At 33.9% G+C, this 17,504-nt stretch overlaps 2 protein-coding genes across 2 annotated transcripts in view; one reads left to right on the plus strand and one right to left on the minus strand.

Annotated features, from left to right (window-relative positions):
- The window catches only part of LOC148312768 (uncharacterized), a 104,867-nt gene extending 102,199 nt beyond the window's left edge, over positions 1–2,668 (minus strand). Inside the window, exon 1 of the mRNA XM_088274233.1 lies at positions 2,562–2,668. The gene's annotated coding sequence lies outside the window, so the exon portion shown is untranslated. The remainder of the gene's footprint in view (positions 1–2,561) is intronic.
- Positions 1–17,504, plus strand: part of LOC148312769 (dual specificity tyrosine-phosphorylation-regulated kinase 2-like) — a 116,000-nt gene that overhangs the window by 85,009 nt on the left and 13,487 nt on the right. The window contains exons 2-6 of the mRNA XM_088274221.1: positions 9,822–9,978; positions 12,135–12,320; positions 14,670–14,772; positions 16,362–16,506; positions 17,267–17,345. Coding sequence (XP_088130347.1) covers positions 9,822–9,978; positions 12,135–12,320; positions 14,670–14,772; positions 16,362–16,506; positions 17,267–17,345 — 670 coding nt within the window. The remainder of the gene's footprint in view (positions 1–9,821; positions 9,979–12,134; positions 12,321–14,669; positions 14,773–16,361; positions 16,507–17,266; positions 17,346–17,504) is intronic.

Here is a 17,504-nt window from a genome sequence, read left to right on the forward strand (position 1 = left end):
AATGAATGAAATTCCCCTTGATTCATTTTATTATGTATCGCTCACTCCTTTCAAGAACGTCATAAATAAAAAAAACTTGATTTTTCAGAACGTTTTTAAAGTTAAAAAAAAAAAAACAATGTATTAAAAATAAAAATCAAGCCACTTAATTGAGCTTTTTACTGAGCAACAGATCTTTTTAGGTAAAACCTGAAGGTTTTTTCTCCATTTGAAAAATATTTAGTATATTTAAAAAATATGAAATTATTTAACCTTTTCTTCAAAATGCAAAAACATCACTTTCAGCGGGTAAATATTAAGTTAAAAATATGCCGCTTTTGCTGGGATATATTACATTTTCTGGGCATTCCGAAAACATGCACAATTGAAAATTGACGATTTTTTTTATTTATGACGTTCTTGAAAGGAGTGAGCTGTATGTACTATTCGTTACAAATTCAAACAGATTTTGTGATATCGACATAATAGTGATAATATCCCAAGTACATTTAAAACAACTAATAAACCATCACGCTGCTTCCCCGCAGGGGTAGGCACAGATAATAGAACGCCACACCAGTCTGTAGGTACTTGCAGACAATCTTTGGCCCTTCCACATTCAAGCATTTCCTCATACATTCCTGCCGATTATTCCGTCTCCTGACCTGACCACGCCCAAGTATTTAAATTATACTTAATCATGCCAAGTATTCCTCGGTATTCCTATGCTCCTATTTGCAAACTACATTCGCCTCATAAATATGTTTTACTGTTCCTTCTTCCCTCATTCGTTCCACATGTCCAAACCATCTCTACACTTAATTTGATCTTTAATGATTATCTCAACCTTGCATTTTTTTCCCATTGGAACATCTATCATACATGGTTTTGCCGTACTGAGATATCGCATTCCGACTGCATTCAGTCTACTTTCATCCTTCTATTGCCAACTCCATGCTTCACTTACATACATTTGGGTTAGTTTCACACATGTTCCATCATCAATAGTTGAATTAAAACTTGTTGAATTCTGCGGTTGAAGCAATGATTTTTTGTTCAACCGGTTTCTCTTTTATGCTCATACCAGGAGGTAATCAGAAATGGCCATTATATATAGTTAATGTGGCCATGATTTTAAAATATAAAAAAATCTTTGCGTGTAGTGGTTGGCTCGTTTAGCCACACCGCTGTACGTCCCGGGTTCGATTCCCAGGAGAATCAAAACATATAAGTGTTAATTTTCGTTTATGTATTAATTTTTAAATCAAAAACAGATTTTTTTAGTCTACTGAGTTGTATTTTTATTCAAAAATACATAAAATTTCATACTGTGGCAATTGTTTCGCCTAGTTATGGCATTTTCGCACGATATTTTAGATTTTTTTTTAATTACCTAACGTCCAATCTAGCTACGGCTTATGCAACACCGCTTATCATACCCTACTCGGGCTTAAACTTTTTAAGTTTCAACCCTATGCCTATCGTGAGTGGATTTACTATTTATGTTTAATGTTACTATAATTTCATATAATTCATGAGTGAAAATTCTAGGCAAAAACACTCGCTAGATTAAATGTTAATTTTTGCTTTTAATATTTATTCGATAACACTTTAAATCTGTACCAAACTGATGCCTGTTGATGAAAACATCTGTAGCTCTCGAAACTAGTCGTGTTTACATCAATAAACTCAAAAATCGCCTTTTGCTAGGGTTTAATTTATTTATTTAAATCATCATGTCATTCTGCAAAGTTAATGCCAAATAGATAAATGTCACGTTATTTATTTTAAAAATTAGTTTTACTTGGTAAATACCACTTTTTAACCATTTACAATTTTAATTAATTATTGATAGATATCACCACAAAGTGACTGCTGAATCAGTTAATAAAAAGACGTGTTATTTTTCAAATAAAAAATCAAATATTTTTTTTTTATAAATATTACAAAAAAAGTTTTTAAATATAATGGCTATATATATGTTTTAAATATTATTAATATTATTATAAATTTTCAATTTCAATTTCAATTCAACAAAAAATATATATATACATAACAAACAATATACAAGGCGTATATATTAAAAGTAAGCAAGAAGACTTAAAGGTGTAGAAGAATCCCGCTTCGGAAAACTCCTTCGGACACATGGAACAGATCAATATCCAATGTGATATTGTTCAACATAGCGGTAGCTCTTCCTACAGGCATAACCATCGGCAGGTTGGTCCTGTGTATAGGAATGTGAAACAATCTATGCCGACGCTGTCTCCGGTAACTATCGGGAACATACAGACCAATGCTCCGGATAATTTCAGGATTATCGATCATACCAACATTATGTCTTATATTGTCCGCCTCTATAGTGTAGTGGTTTGCTCATTTGGCTGCAATGTCCATGTATATATATGTATATATATATATATATATATATATATATATATATATATATATATATATATATATATATATATATATGTATATATATATATATATATATATATATATATATATATATATATATATATATATATATATATAAATTTTAAATAAAATAAAATTAATAAATCACTGTATTACGAAACCTTTGATAACACGAACACTTCACCAAAAAGCTCGCAGATAAATATTTACTCGCGAAACACGGCGGTTTTGATTTTCCGTATGCTACGCGGGTGCTTCCCGATTTTCAACACGCGAATGGCTCCGCTTAAATCGCTTATCCCGCTTTTTATACCGGCCATCCCGGTCCCACGTGTTTTGTCTTTTTTCCCACTTTTCTTGTATTTTTTTTTTAATGCGAATTTTCACGCGATCATTCGGATGTGTTTCGGGAACGGCTGGACCGGAGCCAAGCTTACCAGAATCCGACCGCTGCCAGAATGCACGCATAATATTTATTTATTTTCATATCTTATTAGTTTGTAAACGGATAAAATGTTCGACGAAGCTCTGTTTGTTTACTGGACGGGCTATTCTCGTTCGCCAAACAAAATTTTGCCGATATTTTTTATATCTTATGATAATATATTTGTTTCTCCTTTATGTCAGTAACGACGCAAAGGTCACTAATAGATTCAGTTCGCCACATTTCATTGTTCATCACAATGTAACAGTTACATCAAGTTATGCGCGTATGCGAGTATTACGAAACAAGTACAGCAAAACATCGATATAACGGACTACTTGGGGGGGGGGGGAGGTGTCCGTTAAAGCCGAAAGTCCATTACATAAAAATAGTATGTAACTTTGTTTTAAAATCACTATAAATATTTTATTATAACTTAATTATAATGTCTACCGGTTTCGAAGCTAACCGCTTCTTTATCAAGACTGATTAATACTAAAACACTATCTACTTAAAACAAAATTCAATATATTCTGACGGTTAGGGAAAGAAGCTTGGGTAGATCTCAAGTGGCTTTATTTTTTTGTGTTGATTGGCTGTCACAGTCAAAAGGGATCGGGGATGATGAGTGATTGGAAACATATTTAATAACGGACTTTTAGAAAAATCATTTACTTGTGTATTTATTAGTTGTGAAATATAAATTATGCATAAAAATATGTTTAAAATATATTTAAAAATAACTTTTATCGGAAAAATGAACACCGTTTTAAGATAGAAATAAACAGTACAAAACACAAACAAAATTTCATTTTCATTAATTGATTCGGCAATCAATTTGTGGTGAAATCATTCCTATTACATTTTATTTTATTATATTTGAAGAAATAATAGTATTTCTAAGTAAAAACTTAAATTAAAAACTATATTTATTGACTTCGGATTGTCGTCGTGAAGTGACGTTGCTGTTTGATATCGACGCCTCGCTTTCTGTTATCCTGCTTTGAAAAAGGTTTATGTAGTTATATTTCGTTATCTGACGAATAGTCGATTAATGTCATTAGATCGTCGAGATGTGATCTTACCACTGATAAGAAGTTAACAATTTGTAGCGGGCATGAAAATCTTCTTCCTGGCTACATCCCAGCTTATTGTCCTTGTAGACCGCTGGGGTCAGCTCTCCTCGTCCTCAGGCTATATGTCCTTCTGTCCTGGATAACGTCACCTAGGCCATGCCTTGGAATCATGCTATCTTTCTGCTTCACCCATGAATTCTTTGCTCTTCCTCTAGACAGCTTTCCAGGAAGATCCATTTCTACTGCCTGGTTAACTACATGTTCGGGTTCTCTGCGTCCTATTTGCCCATATCATCTCAATTGACTTTCCTCCATCTTCCTATGAAAATGGCCGCTAAAAATTGTTTACTCACGGTGACACAATAGTTTTTTTCAATACAAATAAGATGTTAAAAACAATTACTTTGAATGTTACCTGCGTTTAATTAAAATTAAGTTGTGGGCCATCGAATATCCCGCCCTAACTTCCGACAGTATGTAAATAAAAGTTGAATCAAACTTTTTTAAATCGTGAGTCATAATTTTTTTCGCACAGCACGTCCAAATTAATTTTGTATGCTTACATATATGATTACCGAGTAATCATATAAACAAAATTACATATCCCGAATGTCTGTAGTATCTTTTTACTGCCCGCGAAAGTGATTTATTGTTTGTGTACATTTCTAATTTTCTCTTTGAAAAATGTTATAATTACAGCTGTTTTTATTTATGTGTATAGGTTTTTTACTTCAATTTGGACGCTTTGAAAATCAAAATAGACGCCTTACAAATCAATTTTACGTTTAACAAATCAATTTTACGTTTAACAAATCGAATTGTACGTTTAACAAGTAAATTTGACGTGTAACAATTCAAATTGGACGTTTAACAATTGAATTTGGACTTTTAACAATTCAAATTGGACGATTACAATTCAAATCGGACGTGTATAAATTCAAATTGGACGTTTAACAAATCGAATTTGACGTTTAATAAATCAAATTGATCGTTAAAGAAATCAAATTGGACGTTTAACAATTCGAATTGGACATTTTACAGAACAAATGACCTTTTTTATTTATTTTTATTAAAAGTAAAAACCCGCAAAGCGTCTATTTTAGATGCTTGTCTGCAGGTAGGATAGTAAGGAAAGGGAAGGTAAATGTGAAAAATACATCACAAACACCCAGACCAATTGAAGATAAATATTTTTTAAATTCATTTTGCAATTGGCGGGAATCGAACCCGCGACTCCAGTTGCGCCTGTCACCTTGAATTGCATTTTATAAAAAAAAGTAAGAATTTATACAAATATATGTATTCAAAGTAGCACTCATGATTCAGATGTTGAGATGAGGTGATTTGGACGTGTGGAGCGAATGAATGTGGTAAGAACGGTAAAACAAATCTATAGTGCGAATGTTGGAAAAATTGGAAAAAAGAGCAGAGGAACACCGGGGAAAACTTGGCAAAATCGAGTAGGTAAAAAAAAAGTTTTTTTTTCTTCTTTTTTTCCTTGGTGTTGATTTCTGGAACGCTCCCGCGGTCAGTGTCGCGTCGCCCGAGTTTGGTGTCGTGTAGATGCGTACCCATCGACTCGGCGCCATCTTCGAGACCACTGTCCATCTGACTGTTGTGTGACACACCGAACTGGTCACTTGGATGATTGTCGCTGTGGCTACAGCTCGTCGAATCAATCTGTGTCCATTCCTCCATTCTTGCTTGCTTTAATTTCTATCCAAAAAAAACACAAAAATTATATCCGGCAGAAGTGGAAATGCTAGACCATGCTTTCCTCCGTCTTGCTCTGCTCCTGAGACAGAGAGAGAGGTGCAGAAAAAATAACAATAATGAACTGAAATTAAAGCAAATATGAAATAAATTATACTTATACAGTAATTATGGTTTTATTTTAAGTTTTACCGGGTTATTATTTTTTTCTTTTTAAAATCTCTTTTGGCACGTGTTTCACGGCAGCCATTTTGTGGTATTATTTATCCATTTTTAATTTAAATTTTACTTATTAAATAGCAGTTTTTCTTTTAATCTATTCTGATACGTGTTTCGATGCATTCCGCATCAATTCGGTCCTTGAAAATGATGCGGAATGCATCGAAACACGTATCATAATAGATTTTAAGAAATACAGCTAGTTTTACTTGGTATTTTTAGAAATACCAAGTAAAACTTAATTTCAAAATGGATAAATATTATTAAAAGTGACTCCTGAATATATTTTTTTACTTTTATTAATTACTATAGAATGATGAAAAGTGAAATGTAAATAAAATTACACAAATACAAATACAAAGAAGGATTTCAAAGAAGTGATGAAAAATTAGCATTCCGAGTATATCTGATTTGTGCAAATTCACAAATTATGACGAAATTAATTTATACGTGTACTTAATTCGCAAATTCTCAGAATTTTCATCATGACACCTTATTGATGTCTCATTTTCGCGATAGAGATGAAAACCCGTCACAATTGAGTGGCATAAAATCAAAACTCACCAACTCCACTATACATGAAAAATGAGTTAAATATGTAGAATAAAATAACAACCATGTAATTTTTCCTCATCAATTTTATTTGACCAGCAACCGAGTTTCGTCGTAACCGACATCATCAGATGTCGGTTACACTCTCTTTTCATTCTTCATATATTCAGGCATCTCATCATACATTTTCAAACCCTTATACATTAAACAGTTTTGGGACTCGGTTTTTTCAATGGCAGTCTTATTTTATCCTTATTTCCAATAATATGTTCATGAAAATTTTTGTTACAAACACTATTTTATCCTTAAAATATTTGGGTAATTTATCGTTTAAAATTTTATATTATAAAGATCAGCATATTTAACCCTTCACTGCATGGTGCATCAAATTTGTTACATACCCAAAAGTTAGTGTTAAACGTTTTTTTTTTAAATATAAGCAATTATTCTTTGCTGTTACTGATTGGATATATTCATAACTCACGTATATAGTTCATAATTTAGCTAAAAGACGCGCTATGAACGCCAAAATAATTACTTCTCTTGTCTCTCCAAGACGAACTGTCAATGCAGTCATGCAGTCATGCAAAAAAAAGTCATGCAGTGAAGGGTTAATTTTAGTCTCTTTTTATAAACAACAGCAAAAAATAAGAAATGCAGATTGCGATGAAATAGCAGTTTTTCGCGGTTTTTTTCAAATTTGTTGTTGATGGAGTTTGAGAGCTTTGATTTTATACCGCACAATCGTCGGTAGGTACCGAAATAGTAGCAGTGACTGACGCGCGGTCGCCGGCACAGCGCGCTCGGACGAGCTGTACGGAGAGTGGGCAGCGACCGACTCACGGTTATTATTTTTGTCGCGCGACGACTTCCGAATGCGCGGAAGTGTCGCGCGCTTCCGCGAATCTGCCCACCGACTGTTTTTTTTTTAAATTTATTTACTCTTCCAGATAACTTCTCATTTGTTCCTTCTTCTTACACTTATGTTTTCCCGTTTGATCTTCATCTTATTCTTGAATCTCTTTATGACAAATGAAATATTGGACAGTTCTCGATATAACCCTCTTCTAGTGGAACGGAAGGTCTGCTGATGACAGTCAGCAGTCCGGCTTCTCCTGAGGAGTGCAACGTGGTTTCAACGTTGGTCTTTTAATAAAATAAAAATTAATTACGTCAAATGTTACCTGGGTTTACAAAAAATTGCGGGCCAACTAATTTTTTCAAACCCTTATCCGCACCCGATGGTGCATAGGTCACTGAATCATATATAGACGCATTGTTATCTTAATCGTTAACACATGGAGGAAAAGTGATCAGCCCACTGCTTCAGGCATCAGTCCAGGGTAATATTGAATAAATATTAGAGTTGAAAAATCACTTATATTTATTTAACCCCCCCCCCCTCTGGTAATCGAACCCGGGACCTACTACACGGTAGCCGAGCGTACTGGGCTTTAACTAAATCGCGGGGTAATTACTACAACTAGGAAAATCTTGGCTACCTAATATATCGAATGAATGAATGGATTAATCGAATAATTCGATTACTTTCGCTCAAATACTACCCACTTACTTTCGCGAATGCATTCTGCAGGTTCTCAAAACATATATCGCTCACTCCTTTCAAAAATGTCATATATAAAAAATCGTAAATTTTCAGTTGAGCATGTTTTCCTAATGCCCAGAAACTGTACTATATCCCAGCAAAAGCGGCATATTTTTAACTTAACATTTACCCGCTACAGGGCAGAAAGTGTTATTTTTGCATTTTGAAGAAAAGGTATTTTTTTTTTTTTTATGTACTAAATATTTTTCAAATGGTGGAAAAACAGTCGGGTTTTACCTAAAAAGATCTGTTGCACAGTAAAAAAGTTTAATAAGCGGCTTGATATTTATTTTTAATACATTTTATTATATTTTTAAACTTTAAAAACGATCTCCTGAAAAATCAAGTTTTTAGACGTATAACGTTGTTGAAAGGAGTGACCGATATTCGCTTCATACTATTACTTTTTTCTTCTTCTTCTTCTACCTGACGTCACGGTGACGTATTACTCGCACTATGTGGCCCGCTTGTGAAATCCAATTGCATAACTGTGAGCGGATGGGTCTATCCCAATACTAACGGTAGCACAGTGGACAGTCGAGATGCGTCTATTAAGACGCTATGAGTCGCAAAGTGACCCGCCGATGAGTCAGGAGGAAAATTTCATCGGAATTTCCTGCGCATAATGTCACTAGAATCGTCAAATTTTTTGTGAAAAATTAGCGTTAGTTTGGAAATTCACGCTTTGTACGAAATCTTTATATCTTCTATCCGCTTCCGTAGTGTAATGGTGAGCACGCTCGGCTACCGTTCTGGAGGTCCCGGTTTCGATTCTCAGGGATGGAGGGTCAAATTAATAAAAGTGATTTTTTTCACTCTAACATGTATTTATTCAATATTACCCTGCACTGGTACCTGAAGCGGAGGCTAATGATCTTTTCTTCGTGTGTTAACCATCACGACATTGACGCAATGTTATCTTGATCTTTATCTCGTGCGCTTCAGGGACCAGTCCAGGGTAGTATTAAATGAATATTAGAGTTTTGAAATCACTAATATTTACTCTCCACCCCCTGGGAATCGAACCCGGGACTTCCAGCACGGTATCTAAATATATCATATAATTATAATAAAATATATATATATATATATATATATATATATATATATATACATATATATATATATATATATATATATATATATATATATATATATATATATATATATATATATATATATATATATATATATATATATATATATATATATATATATATATATATATATATATATATATATATATATATATATATATATATATATATATATATATATATATATATATATATATATATATACTGTTTTTGGTTGGTTGGAAGATATTGCTTTTTGGCAATAAGCCTGCCAATGTACTTATTTATTTTCTGTACATGAAGTTCAAACAAATAAATAAACTTTGTTTGAATGTGTGACCTCAGAGCTACTGTAAAAAAATTTCAAATGTCTCAATTTTACATTATTTTTTGACATCTCATCAAAGATGAAGAAGAATATGGAAGTCTGGGCTTTTACGGGGCTGACGACTGTCATAGGCTGGTTTAAGTGATCACTTTACACACAAGTAACATTAAATTCAATTCAATTCTACCCATTATTGACAACCACACTACTCAAATTCTTGGAAGTTCTATATATATGAACCAATTCAGAAACATTGTTCTTGAATCACTAGAACTTCACTAGAGACATTTATTAGTGAGATGATGAGATGTCAATTAATAATATGAAAATTAACTCCTATCATTTGAGATTATCCAAATTTGAACTATTTGGACACACTCAAAATGTCTCTAATTTGACCTAATTTGGTGTTTTCTCTGTTGGGCAGGTCATCGACTTTGGCAGCTCCTGCTACGAGCACCAGCGCGTGTACACGTACATCCAGTCGCGCTTCTACCGCGCGCCCGAGGTCATCCTGGGCGTGCGCTACGGCATGCCCGTGGACATGTGGTCCCTCGGCTGCATCCTGGCCGAGCTCTTTGTCGGTGAGTGTACCCCCCCCCATCCCATCTTCCCATTATCTGCACCATTCCAAGAGTGAGGACATGGGCTGGACTGAACTCATGACCTGTTTATTCCTCCCATTAAAGAAATTTAAACCGTTGTATTTATATATATTTATATTATATTTATATTATATCTATTATATTTATACCGGCTACCGTTCTGGAGGTCCCGGGTTCGATTCCCAGAAGGGGGTCTAATAAATATTGATTAAAGTGATTTTTTCACTTTAATATTTATTCAATATTACCCTGGACTGGTACCTGAAGTGGAGGGCTGATCACCTTTCCTTCATGGGTTAGCGATCAAGACAACACTGCGTTTATATGATGCAGTACCCTATGCACCATTTGGGTGCGGATAAGGGTTCGCATATATATTTATATTATACCGTTATATTTATATTACAGTGAAACCTCTATCGTTTCTAAAGGGACCTAGTGAAATAAACTATGAATGCGGGATAAAGAAGTCAATACACAAGGACATACGATCGAGTAAAGATACCGTCCTCCCAATTGCATAACCATTGGTAGGTTGAAATTTTAAGAATACAAGTTTTAGATCTAAATAAATGTATTAATTTTAAAAAAAATACAAAGTTGAACAGAACCCAAAGATCTTCAGACCTCTTCTGCTATGTCCATCACACAAGCTTTTGATAGTCTATATCCCACTCGTTGAAATATTGTCGTCGAATATAACAAAATTGAGAAAATGTAAAAAAAAAACAGACAAATTATATCAAATATGTAGCGTAATTCAAACGATGAATGCGGTAAAATGTTGGATAGAAACGATCGATGCGATCTTTTTTTGTATGAAATGAATTTGGAGTAGAAGAAATAAATGACACATCCGGGAAAACGATTATTCGAGGAACGATAGATAGAGGTTTCACTGTATATAAAAAGTTTATATTTATTTTTGTTCGTGTTTGTTTGCGCCAAAGATATTTAATTTGCTGCCCGTAACCATTAAGAATTCCAGCAGTGATCATGTCTTTGAGAACAGTGTCCGTCGATGGTTGCTTCTCGTTAGAAGGGACTAGTTAGAAAGTGAATTAATTTAAGTCCAGGTGTAATTATTTTATTGTAAAACCTTTATACTGTAAATTGCTATTGTATCTATTGTATGTAATGTATATAATCTTATAATTATAATTAAAACAAATAATAATAAAATAAAAAAATTGTATAAACATGTAAGTATTTCGGCTCAACACAGGCCATGCCCAAAGAGCCGTAATACATATAGTAAAAAAAATATTGTATCTGTGAAATCAATAAATTTTCATATGTTGATAAAAACATCTGTAGCGCACCATTCTGACTTTTCATACTCATTGGCTTGACTGAACTCACAACCTGTGTTTCTTTCTCCCGTTAAAGAAATAAAAACGTACTGTTTGTATTTTCATCTGTTGATGAAAACATCTGTAGTACACCATTCTAAGACTTTACTTTCTCATTGGCTTGACTGAACTCACAACCTGTGTTTCTTCCTCCCGTTAAAGAAATAAAAACGTGCTGTTTGTATTTTCATCTGTTGATAAAACATCTGTAGTGCACCATTCTATGACTTTACTTTCTCATTGGCTAGACTGAACTCACAACCTGTGTTTCTTTCTCCCGTTAAAGAAATAAAAACTAACTTTTTGTATTTTCATATGTTGATGAAAACATCTGTAGTACACCATTCTATGACTTTTCATTCTCATTGACTTGACTGTACTCACAACCTGTGTTTCTTTCTCCGGTTAACGAAATAAAAACTATTATTTTTGTTTTTTCATCTGTTTTCGAGATTGTTTTAAATTCTTGATGCTAAAGAGTGTGTAAACGGATATAGTTGACTATTTTCATAAGAACATGCATGACTTGGCTCATAGATAATATTTATCGTAACTGCAGACAGTTGTTAGAATTCCATATTGAATTGTTGGGTAATATATCCAAAATAAAACAAGGTTTGTTGGAATGAATCCTACATTTATTTATGTATATGTTAATACGTCATGCGTTTCGTCTTCTTCACAGCAAAATAATTTTAAATGGTTATTCATAATGTATTATATGTTATTAACTTGTTGAAAACGTTATACAATTTGGTCCTATTGTCGAATTTGCCGTTGCAGGATTTCCTCTACTGCCCGGCGAGGACGAGGCGGACCAGCTGGCGTGCATCATCGAGCTGCTGGGGGTGCCGCCGCGCGTGCTCACGGACGCCGGCAAGCGCTCCAAGACCTTCCTCACCAGCCGCGGCCTGCCACGCTACTGCACGCAGTCCACCATGCCCAACGGGACCACCGAGGTCGGCGGAGGTGAGTCCAACCACCCTCTGCCCTTATAGTCACCAAATGGTGGATTGCATCGCATTCAATTCAATTCAATTTATTTATTTCAATTAATATATACACACACGTTCTTTTTTGTTTTGTCCTCCCCTTACGGGGGTGGTATTTGGATCCTCTGCCTTTGTTCACCCAAGAAGTCCTTCTTTAATTATGTTTTTTTTTTCTTAATGTAAATAACAGTGTTTTTTTATATTAGTTACTAGTTCTCTATTACTTTAGTCTTTATGTCATTGTTTGTGTTTGTCTTAAATTGTATTTTATTTTTTTATTTTTTTGCAAACATTGTTATTTTTTTGTTTTTTTTTTGTTTTCTTATTGTTTTATTTTATTATAAGTATAAGAGGTAATGAGGGGATCCCGAGGGGTGGGGACGAAGTGTCGGCCTCTGTCCGTACATCCTCCTCCCCCCTCATTAATTGAACAGAGCATTATTTATTTCTTCAGAAATATTTTGAAGATTTTCCTCTATGTGCAGCTGACAGAGAGTCCCTCAGGACTCTATAACTGCTGCGGGTGGATGGTGGGCTTAGATTCCAAAAAAAAAAATCAATATATACATCAAGAGTACTGATCCGAAGAAAGATGGACAAAAGCACAAGCCGATCGTCGTTTTAAAACACTGACTGACGTGCTGGACGGTAAAATTCTGTGTAGTGGACAAACGCCCTTTAACTGTTCATTTTATCAGTTTATTTTATCAGTTTATTTTCACTTATTAATTTTACGTCAACTTTCTTTTAAGTGTCACGAAAAACTTCTTTGCTTTATGTATTAATTTTTAAATCAAACACAGAGATTTTGAGTCTACTAAGTTGTTATGCGTTATTGACAAACTAATAATTACATCTACATATAAAAATTCTTAAAAATAATATTACCAACAATTGTATTAAAATCTCTAAAATATAGCCATGTCAATAAATTCTTACCTTCCCAGAAAACAAATATAAGGTTACATACCTACATCCCCCATTAGCGACTGTTGTCTCCCATAAATTATTGCTGCACATGTTAAAACTGTCACATAGAATTGTATAGCTACATAAGGACCGTAGTCCATTTGATCTTCACATTCGTTTGATAATGCCCTAACACGGCGAAACAATAGTCACAGTATAATTTTTTATGTGTTTTTTGTTAATAAAATACAACTTAGTAGACTCAAAAAAACTGTGTTTGATTTAAAAATTAATACATAAATTAAAATGGAGTTCTACAAATTAAACGCCAAGTCAATAAATAACTTCTTTGCTTGTTTGGAATTTGTTTTTTATCTACTGTCCGCCTCCGTGGTGTAATGGTCAGCACGCTCGGCTAAAGTTCTGGAGGTCCCGGGTCCCGATTCTCACGGGGGGGTCAAATAAATATTAGTGATTTTTTCACTGTAATATATATTCAATATTACCCTGAACTGGTACCTGAAGCGGAGGGCTGATCACCTTTCCTTCATGTGTTAACGATCAAGATAACACTGTGTTTATATGATGCAGTGCCCTATGCACCATTGGTGTGCGGATAAGGGTTTGAAGAATTGTTATTTGATTTTTTTAGAATACATGTTGAAAACATTTTTTAAACTCGTAACCTTGCTATTCTACTCTTTTCTTCAAAACCATGTATTTATTTTGAAGAAAACCTTATTTTTTCAATAGAAAAACGAAAATTATTAAGAAAAAAATTAACTACCGTAGAACGGGGCTACTTGAACTTTGATATGTTACTTGAGCCCAGTACAAAAAAAATTAAACCTGTATTTGGTCTACAATAATGAACGTATCGATATGATTCATTGTTTCCCTGACAGGTGACACTTATTGTCACAATACTTCGATCGATACCACAATCTGAATATTTTTTTTGTACTGGACTCAAGTTCAAATAGCCCCGTTCTACGGTATGTAAAATGTTTCCTGGCTTTAAAGAAAAATAAGTTGCGGGCTTTTGATTATGAATTTCCTTGATTTTTTTTCTCAATTTTCAGTATTTAATAATAATAAACCCTTTTCCGCACCCCAATGATGCAAAGGGCACTGCGTCATATAAACGCAGTGTTATCTTGATCGTTTACACATGAAGGAAAGGTGATCAGCCCTCCGCTTCAGGTACCAGTCCAGGGTAATAATATTGAATAAATATTACAGTGAAAATATCACTTATATTTATTTTACCCCCCTTGGGAATCGAACCCGGGACCTCCAGACTGGTAGCCGAGCCTGCTGACCATTACACTACGGTTGCGGGCTTTTGATTATGAATTTCCTTGATTTTTTTTTCTCAATTTTCAGTATTTATACCTGATATTATTTTATGTTTCAGGCGTTTCAAGAAGAGGAAAAGTCAGAGGCCCTCCGGGCTCCAAGGATCTGAAGACAGTTCTCAAGGGTTGCCAAGACCCTCACTTCCTAGATTTTATCAAAAGGTTTAGTTGAAACATCCTTATTCTTATATCTGCACTCACATACATTCCCGTCCGATATAGAAGCTCTTGGATGCCGTTTGAACACAGACATTCGCTAATCAGTTTTATTTTAATGCAATATCGGTGTTGAATTTAATACATAAAGATAAAATTAATTTCATTAGTTGATTCGGCAGTCACTTTGTGGTAATATCTATGCATTTTTAATTTAGGTTTTATTTGGCAAATACCGCTATTTCTTAAAATTTGTTGTGACACACGTTTCAATGCATTCCATATCATTTTCAAACACTGTATTTTGATAAATTTTGTGGTGTTTGAAAATGATGCGGAATGCATCGAAACACGAAATAGTGGTATTTACCACGTAAAACTTATATTAAATAAAAAAATTATTACATATCGCTCACTCCTTTCAAGAACGTCAAAAATCAAAAAATTTGATTTTTCAGAAGACTGTTTTTAAAGTTTGAAAATAATACAATGTATCAAAAATAAATATCAAGCCACTTATTGAACTTTTTACTGTGCAACAGATCTTTTGAGGTAAAACCTGAAGGTTTTTTTTCCATTTGAAAAATATTTAGGATATTTAAAAAAAATAATTAAACAATACCTTTTCTTCAAAATGCAAAAAAGCACTTTCTGCTCTGTAGCGGGTAAATATTAAGTTAAAAATATGCCGCTTTTGCTGGGATATAGTAGATTTTCTGGGCATTCCGAAAACATACACAATTGAAAATTGACGTTTTTTTTATTAATGACGTTCTTGAAAAGGAGTGAGCGATGTCTTGTGATTAATTATTTTTGCCCTATGCCTTTCAGATCTATCCACCTCCAGGTGGGTAGATCTATGAGACGTAGCATCATAGAATAAAATAACAACTATGTAGTTTTTTCTACATAAATTTTATTCGACCAGCAACGGGGTTTCGTCGTAATCGACATCATCAGACTGGTATCGCTCACTCCTTTCAACAAAGTCATAAACCCAAAATTGTCAATTTTCAGTTGTGCATGTTTTCGGAATGCCCAAAAAATGTACTATATCCCAGCAAAAGAGGCATATTTTTAACTTAATATTTACCCACTACAGGGCAGAAAGTGTTGTTTTTGCATTTTGAAGAAAATGTATTGTTTAATTATTTTTTTAAATATCCTAAATATTTTTTAAATGGAGAAAAAACCTTCAGGTTTTACCTAAAAAGATCTGTTGCACAGTAAAAAGTTCATTAAGTGGCTTGATATTTATTTTTAGTACATTTCAATATATTTTTAAACTTTAAAAAGGTTTTTCCTGAAAAATCTAGTTTTTTGATTTATGACGTTCTTGAAAGGAGTGAGCAATATGAGGCTAGATAAAATTCAAAAATGTTATATACACAACAAGGCAGCGGTTGATAGCATCATTAAGCCATATCTTACTTGATTACATAGACAATTTACTATGTGTTTAATTTTAAAAATTAGTGTTGTAAAACCTAGTGAGAGACACATTATAATAAATTGTAATTTTGTGTAAGCGAACAGATATATAAATAAACAAGATATCAATATTAAAGACCCGTTTGTTTGTTTTTCGTTCCCAGATGTCTGGTGTGGGACCCCGTGTACCGGATGACCCCGTCGGCGGCGCTCCGCCACACCTGGCTGCGGAGGCGCCTGCCGCGGCCCCCCGACCCCATCGTGACCTTCCGCTGCCCGCACCAGGCGCGCCACGAGACGCCGCAGCAGGTCGGCTCCGCTTACAATGTCCACTTTATTTAATATTATAGTGTCCAATAAATCTACAACATTTTGAGTGTGTCCAAATACTTGTTCACAAAATCTGGATTATCTCCAATTACAGGAGTTATTTTCATAATATCTTTTGACATCTCATCAAAGATGAAGAAGAACATGGAAGTCTGGGCATTTACGGGGCATTTACATCTCACCAATAGATGTCTCTAGTGAAGTTCTAGTGATTCAAGAACAAGGTTTCTAAATTGGTTCATATATACAGAACTTCCAAGAATTTGAGTAGTGTGGTTGTCAATAATGGGTAGAATTGGTGAATGTTACACGTGTGTAAAGTGATCACTTAAACCAGCCTATGACAGTCGTCAGCCCCGTAAATGCCCAGACTTCCATATTCAAAAAATAATATCCAATAAATCTCATACTAAGACCACTTCCTTCAACGACCATTTTGTTTAATTACTACCTACCTTGTTTAAGGCTGAGATCTCAAACTTTCAAATTCAGAATGTGACCGGCCGTACTAGGCGCTAGATGTGTTTGACTTTAAAAAAAATAAATATTGAAAAAATATTTTCATTTTTTCTTTAAAATCCTTACCTTTCAATAACTCTTTTCTTTTAAAAACCATATCTTTATTCCGAAGAAAGTTTTATTTTTTCAATTCAATTTTGTAAAATTGTACCTGGGTTCAAAGAAAATTAAGCCGTTTATTGAATACTGGGCCTTAAATGTTTTTCTTTTTCAATTTCAGGATACGCAGATGAATCAAATATATAGCTTTAAAGCTCCTGTTCCTTCAAAATGCAAACTGGTCCAACCCGGTACTACTGGTGAGCTATACTATTCAGAATATTTTTTACAAAATGACAAAATCGTTTTTCAATGATATAAAATGAGCATATATTTTTTAAGGCAATTTTTAACAAATTGGCATTGATCACATGAAAAAGGGAGACGCTTCCCCTTCTCAAGATTCAACTGCAGTTGAA

The sequence above is a fragment of the Brachycentrus maculatus genome, unplaced genomic scaffold (genome assembly GCF_059751285.1).
Source record: "Brachycentrus maculatus isolate JH-2025_06_01 unplaced genomic scaffold, ASM5975128v1 h1tg000033l, whole genome shotgun sequence".
In the NCBI taxonomy this organism is placed as follows: Eukaryota; Metazoa; Arthropoda; class Insecta; order Trichoptera; family Brachycentridae; genus Brachycentrus; species Brachycentrus maculatus.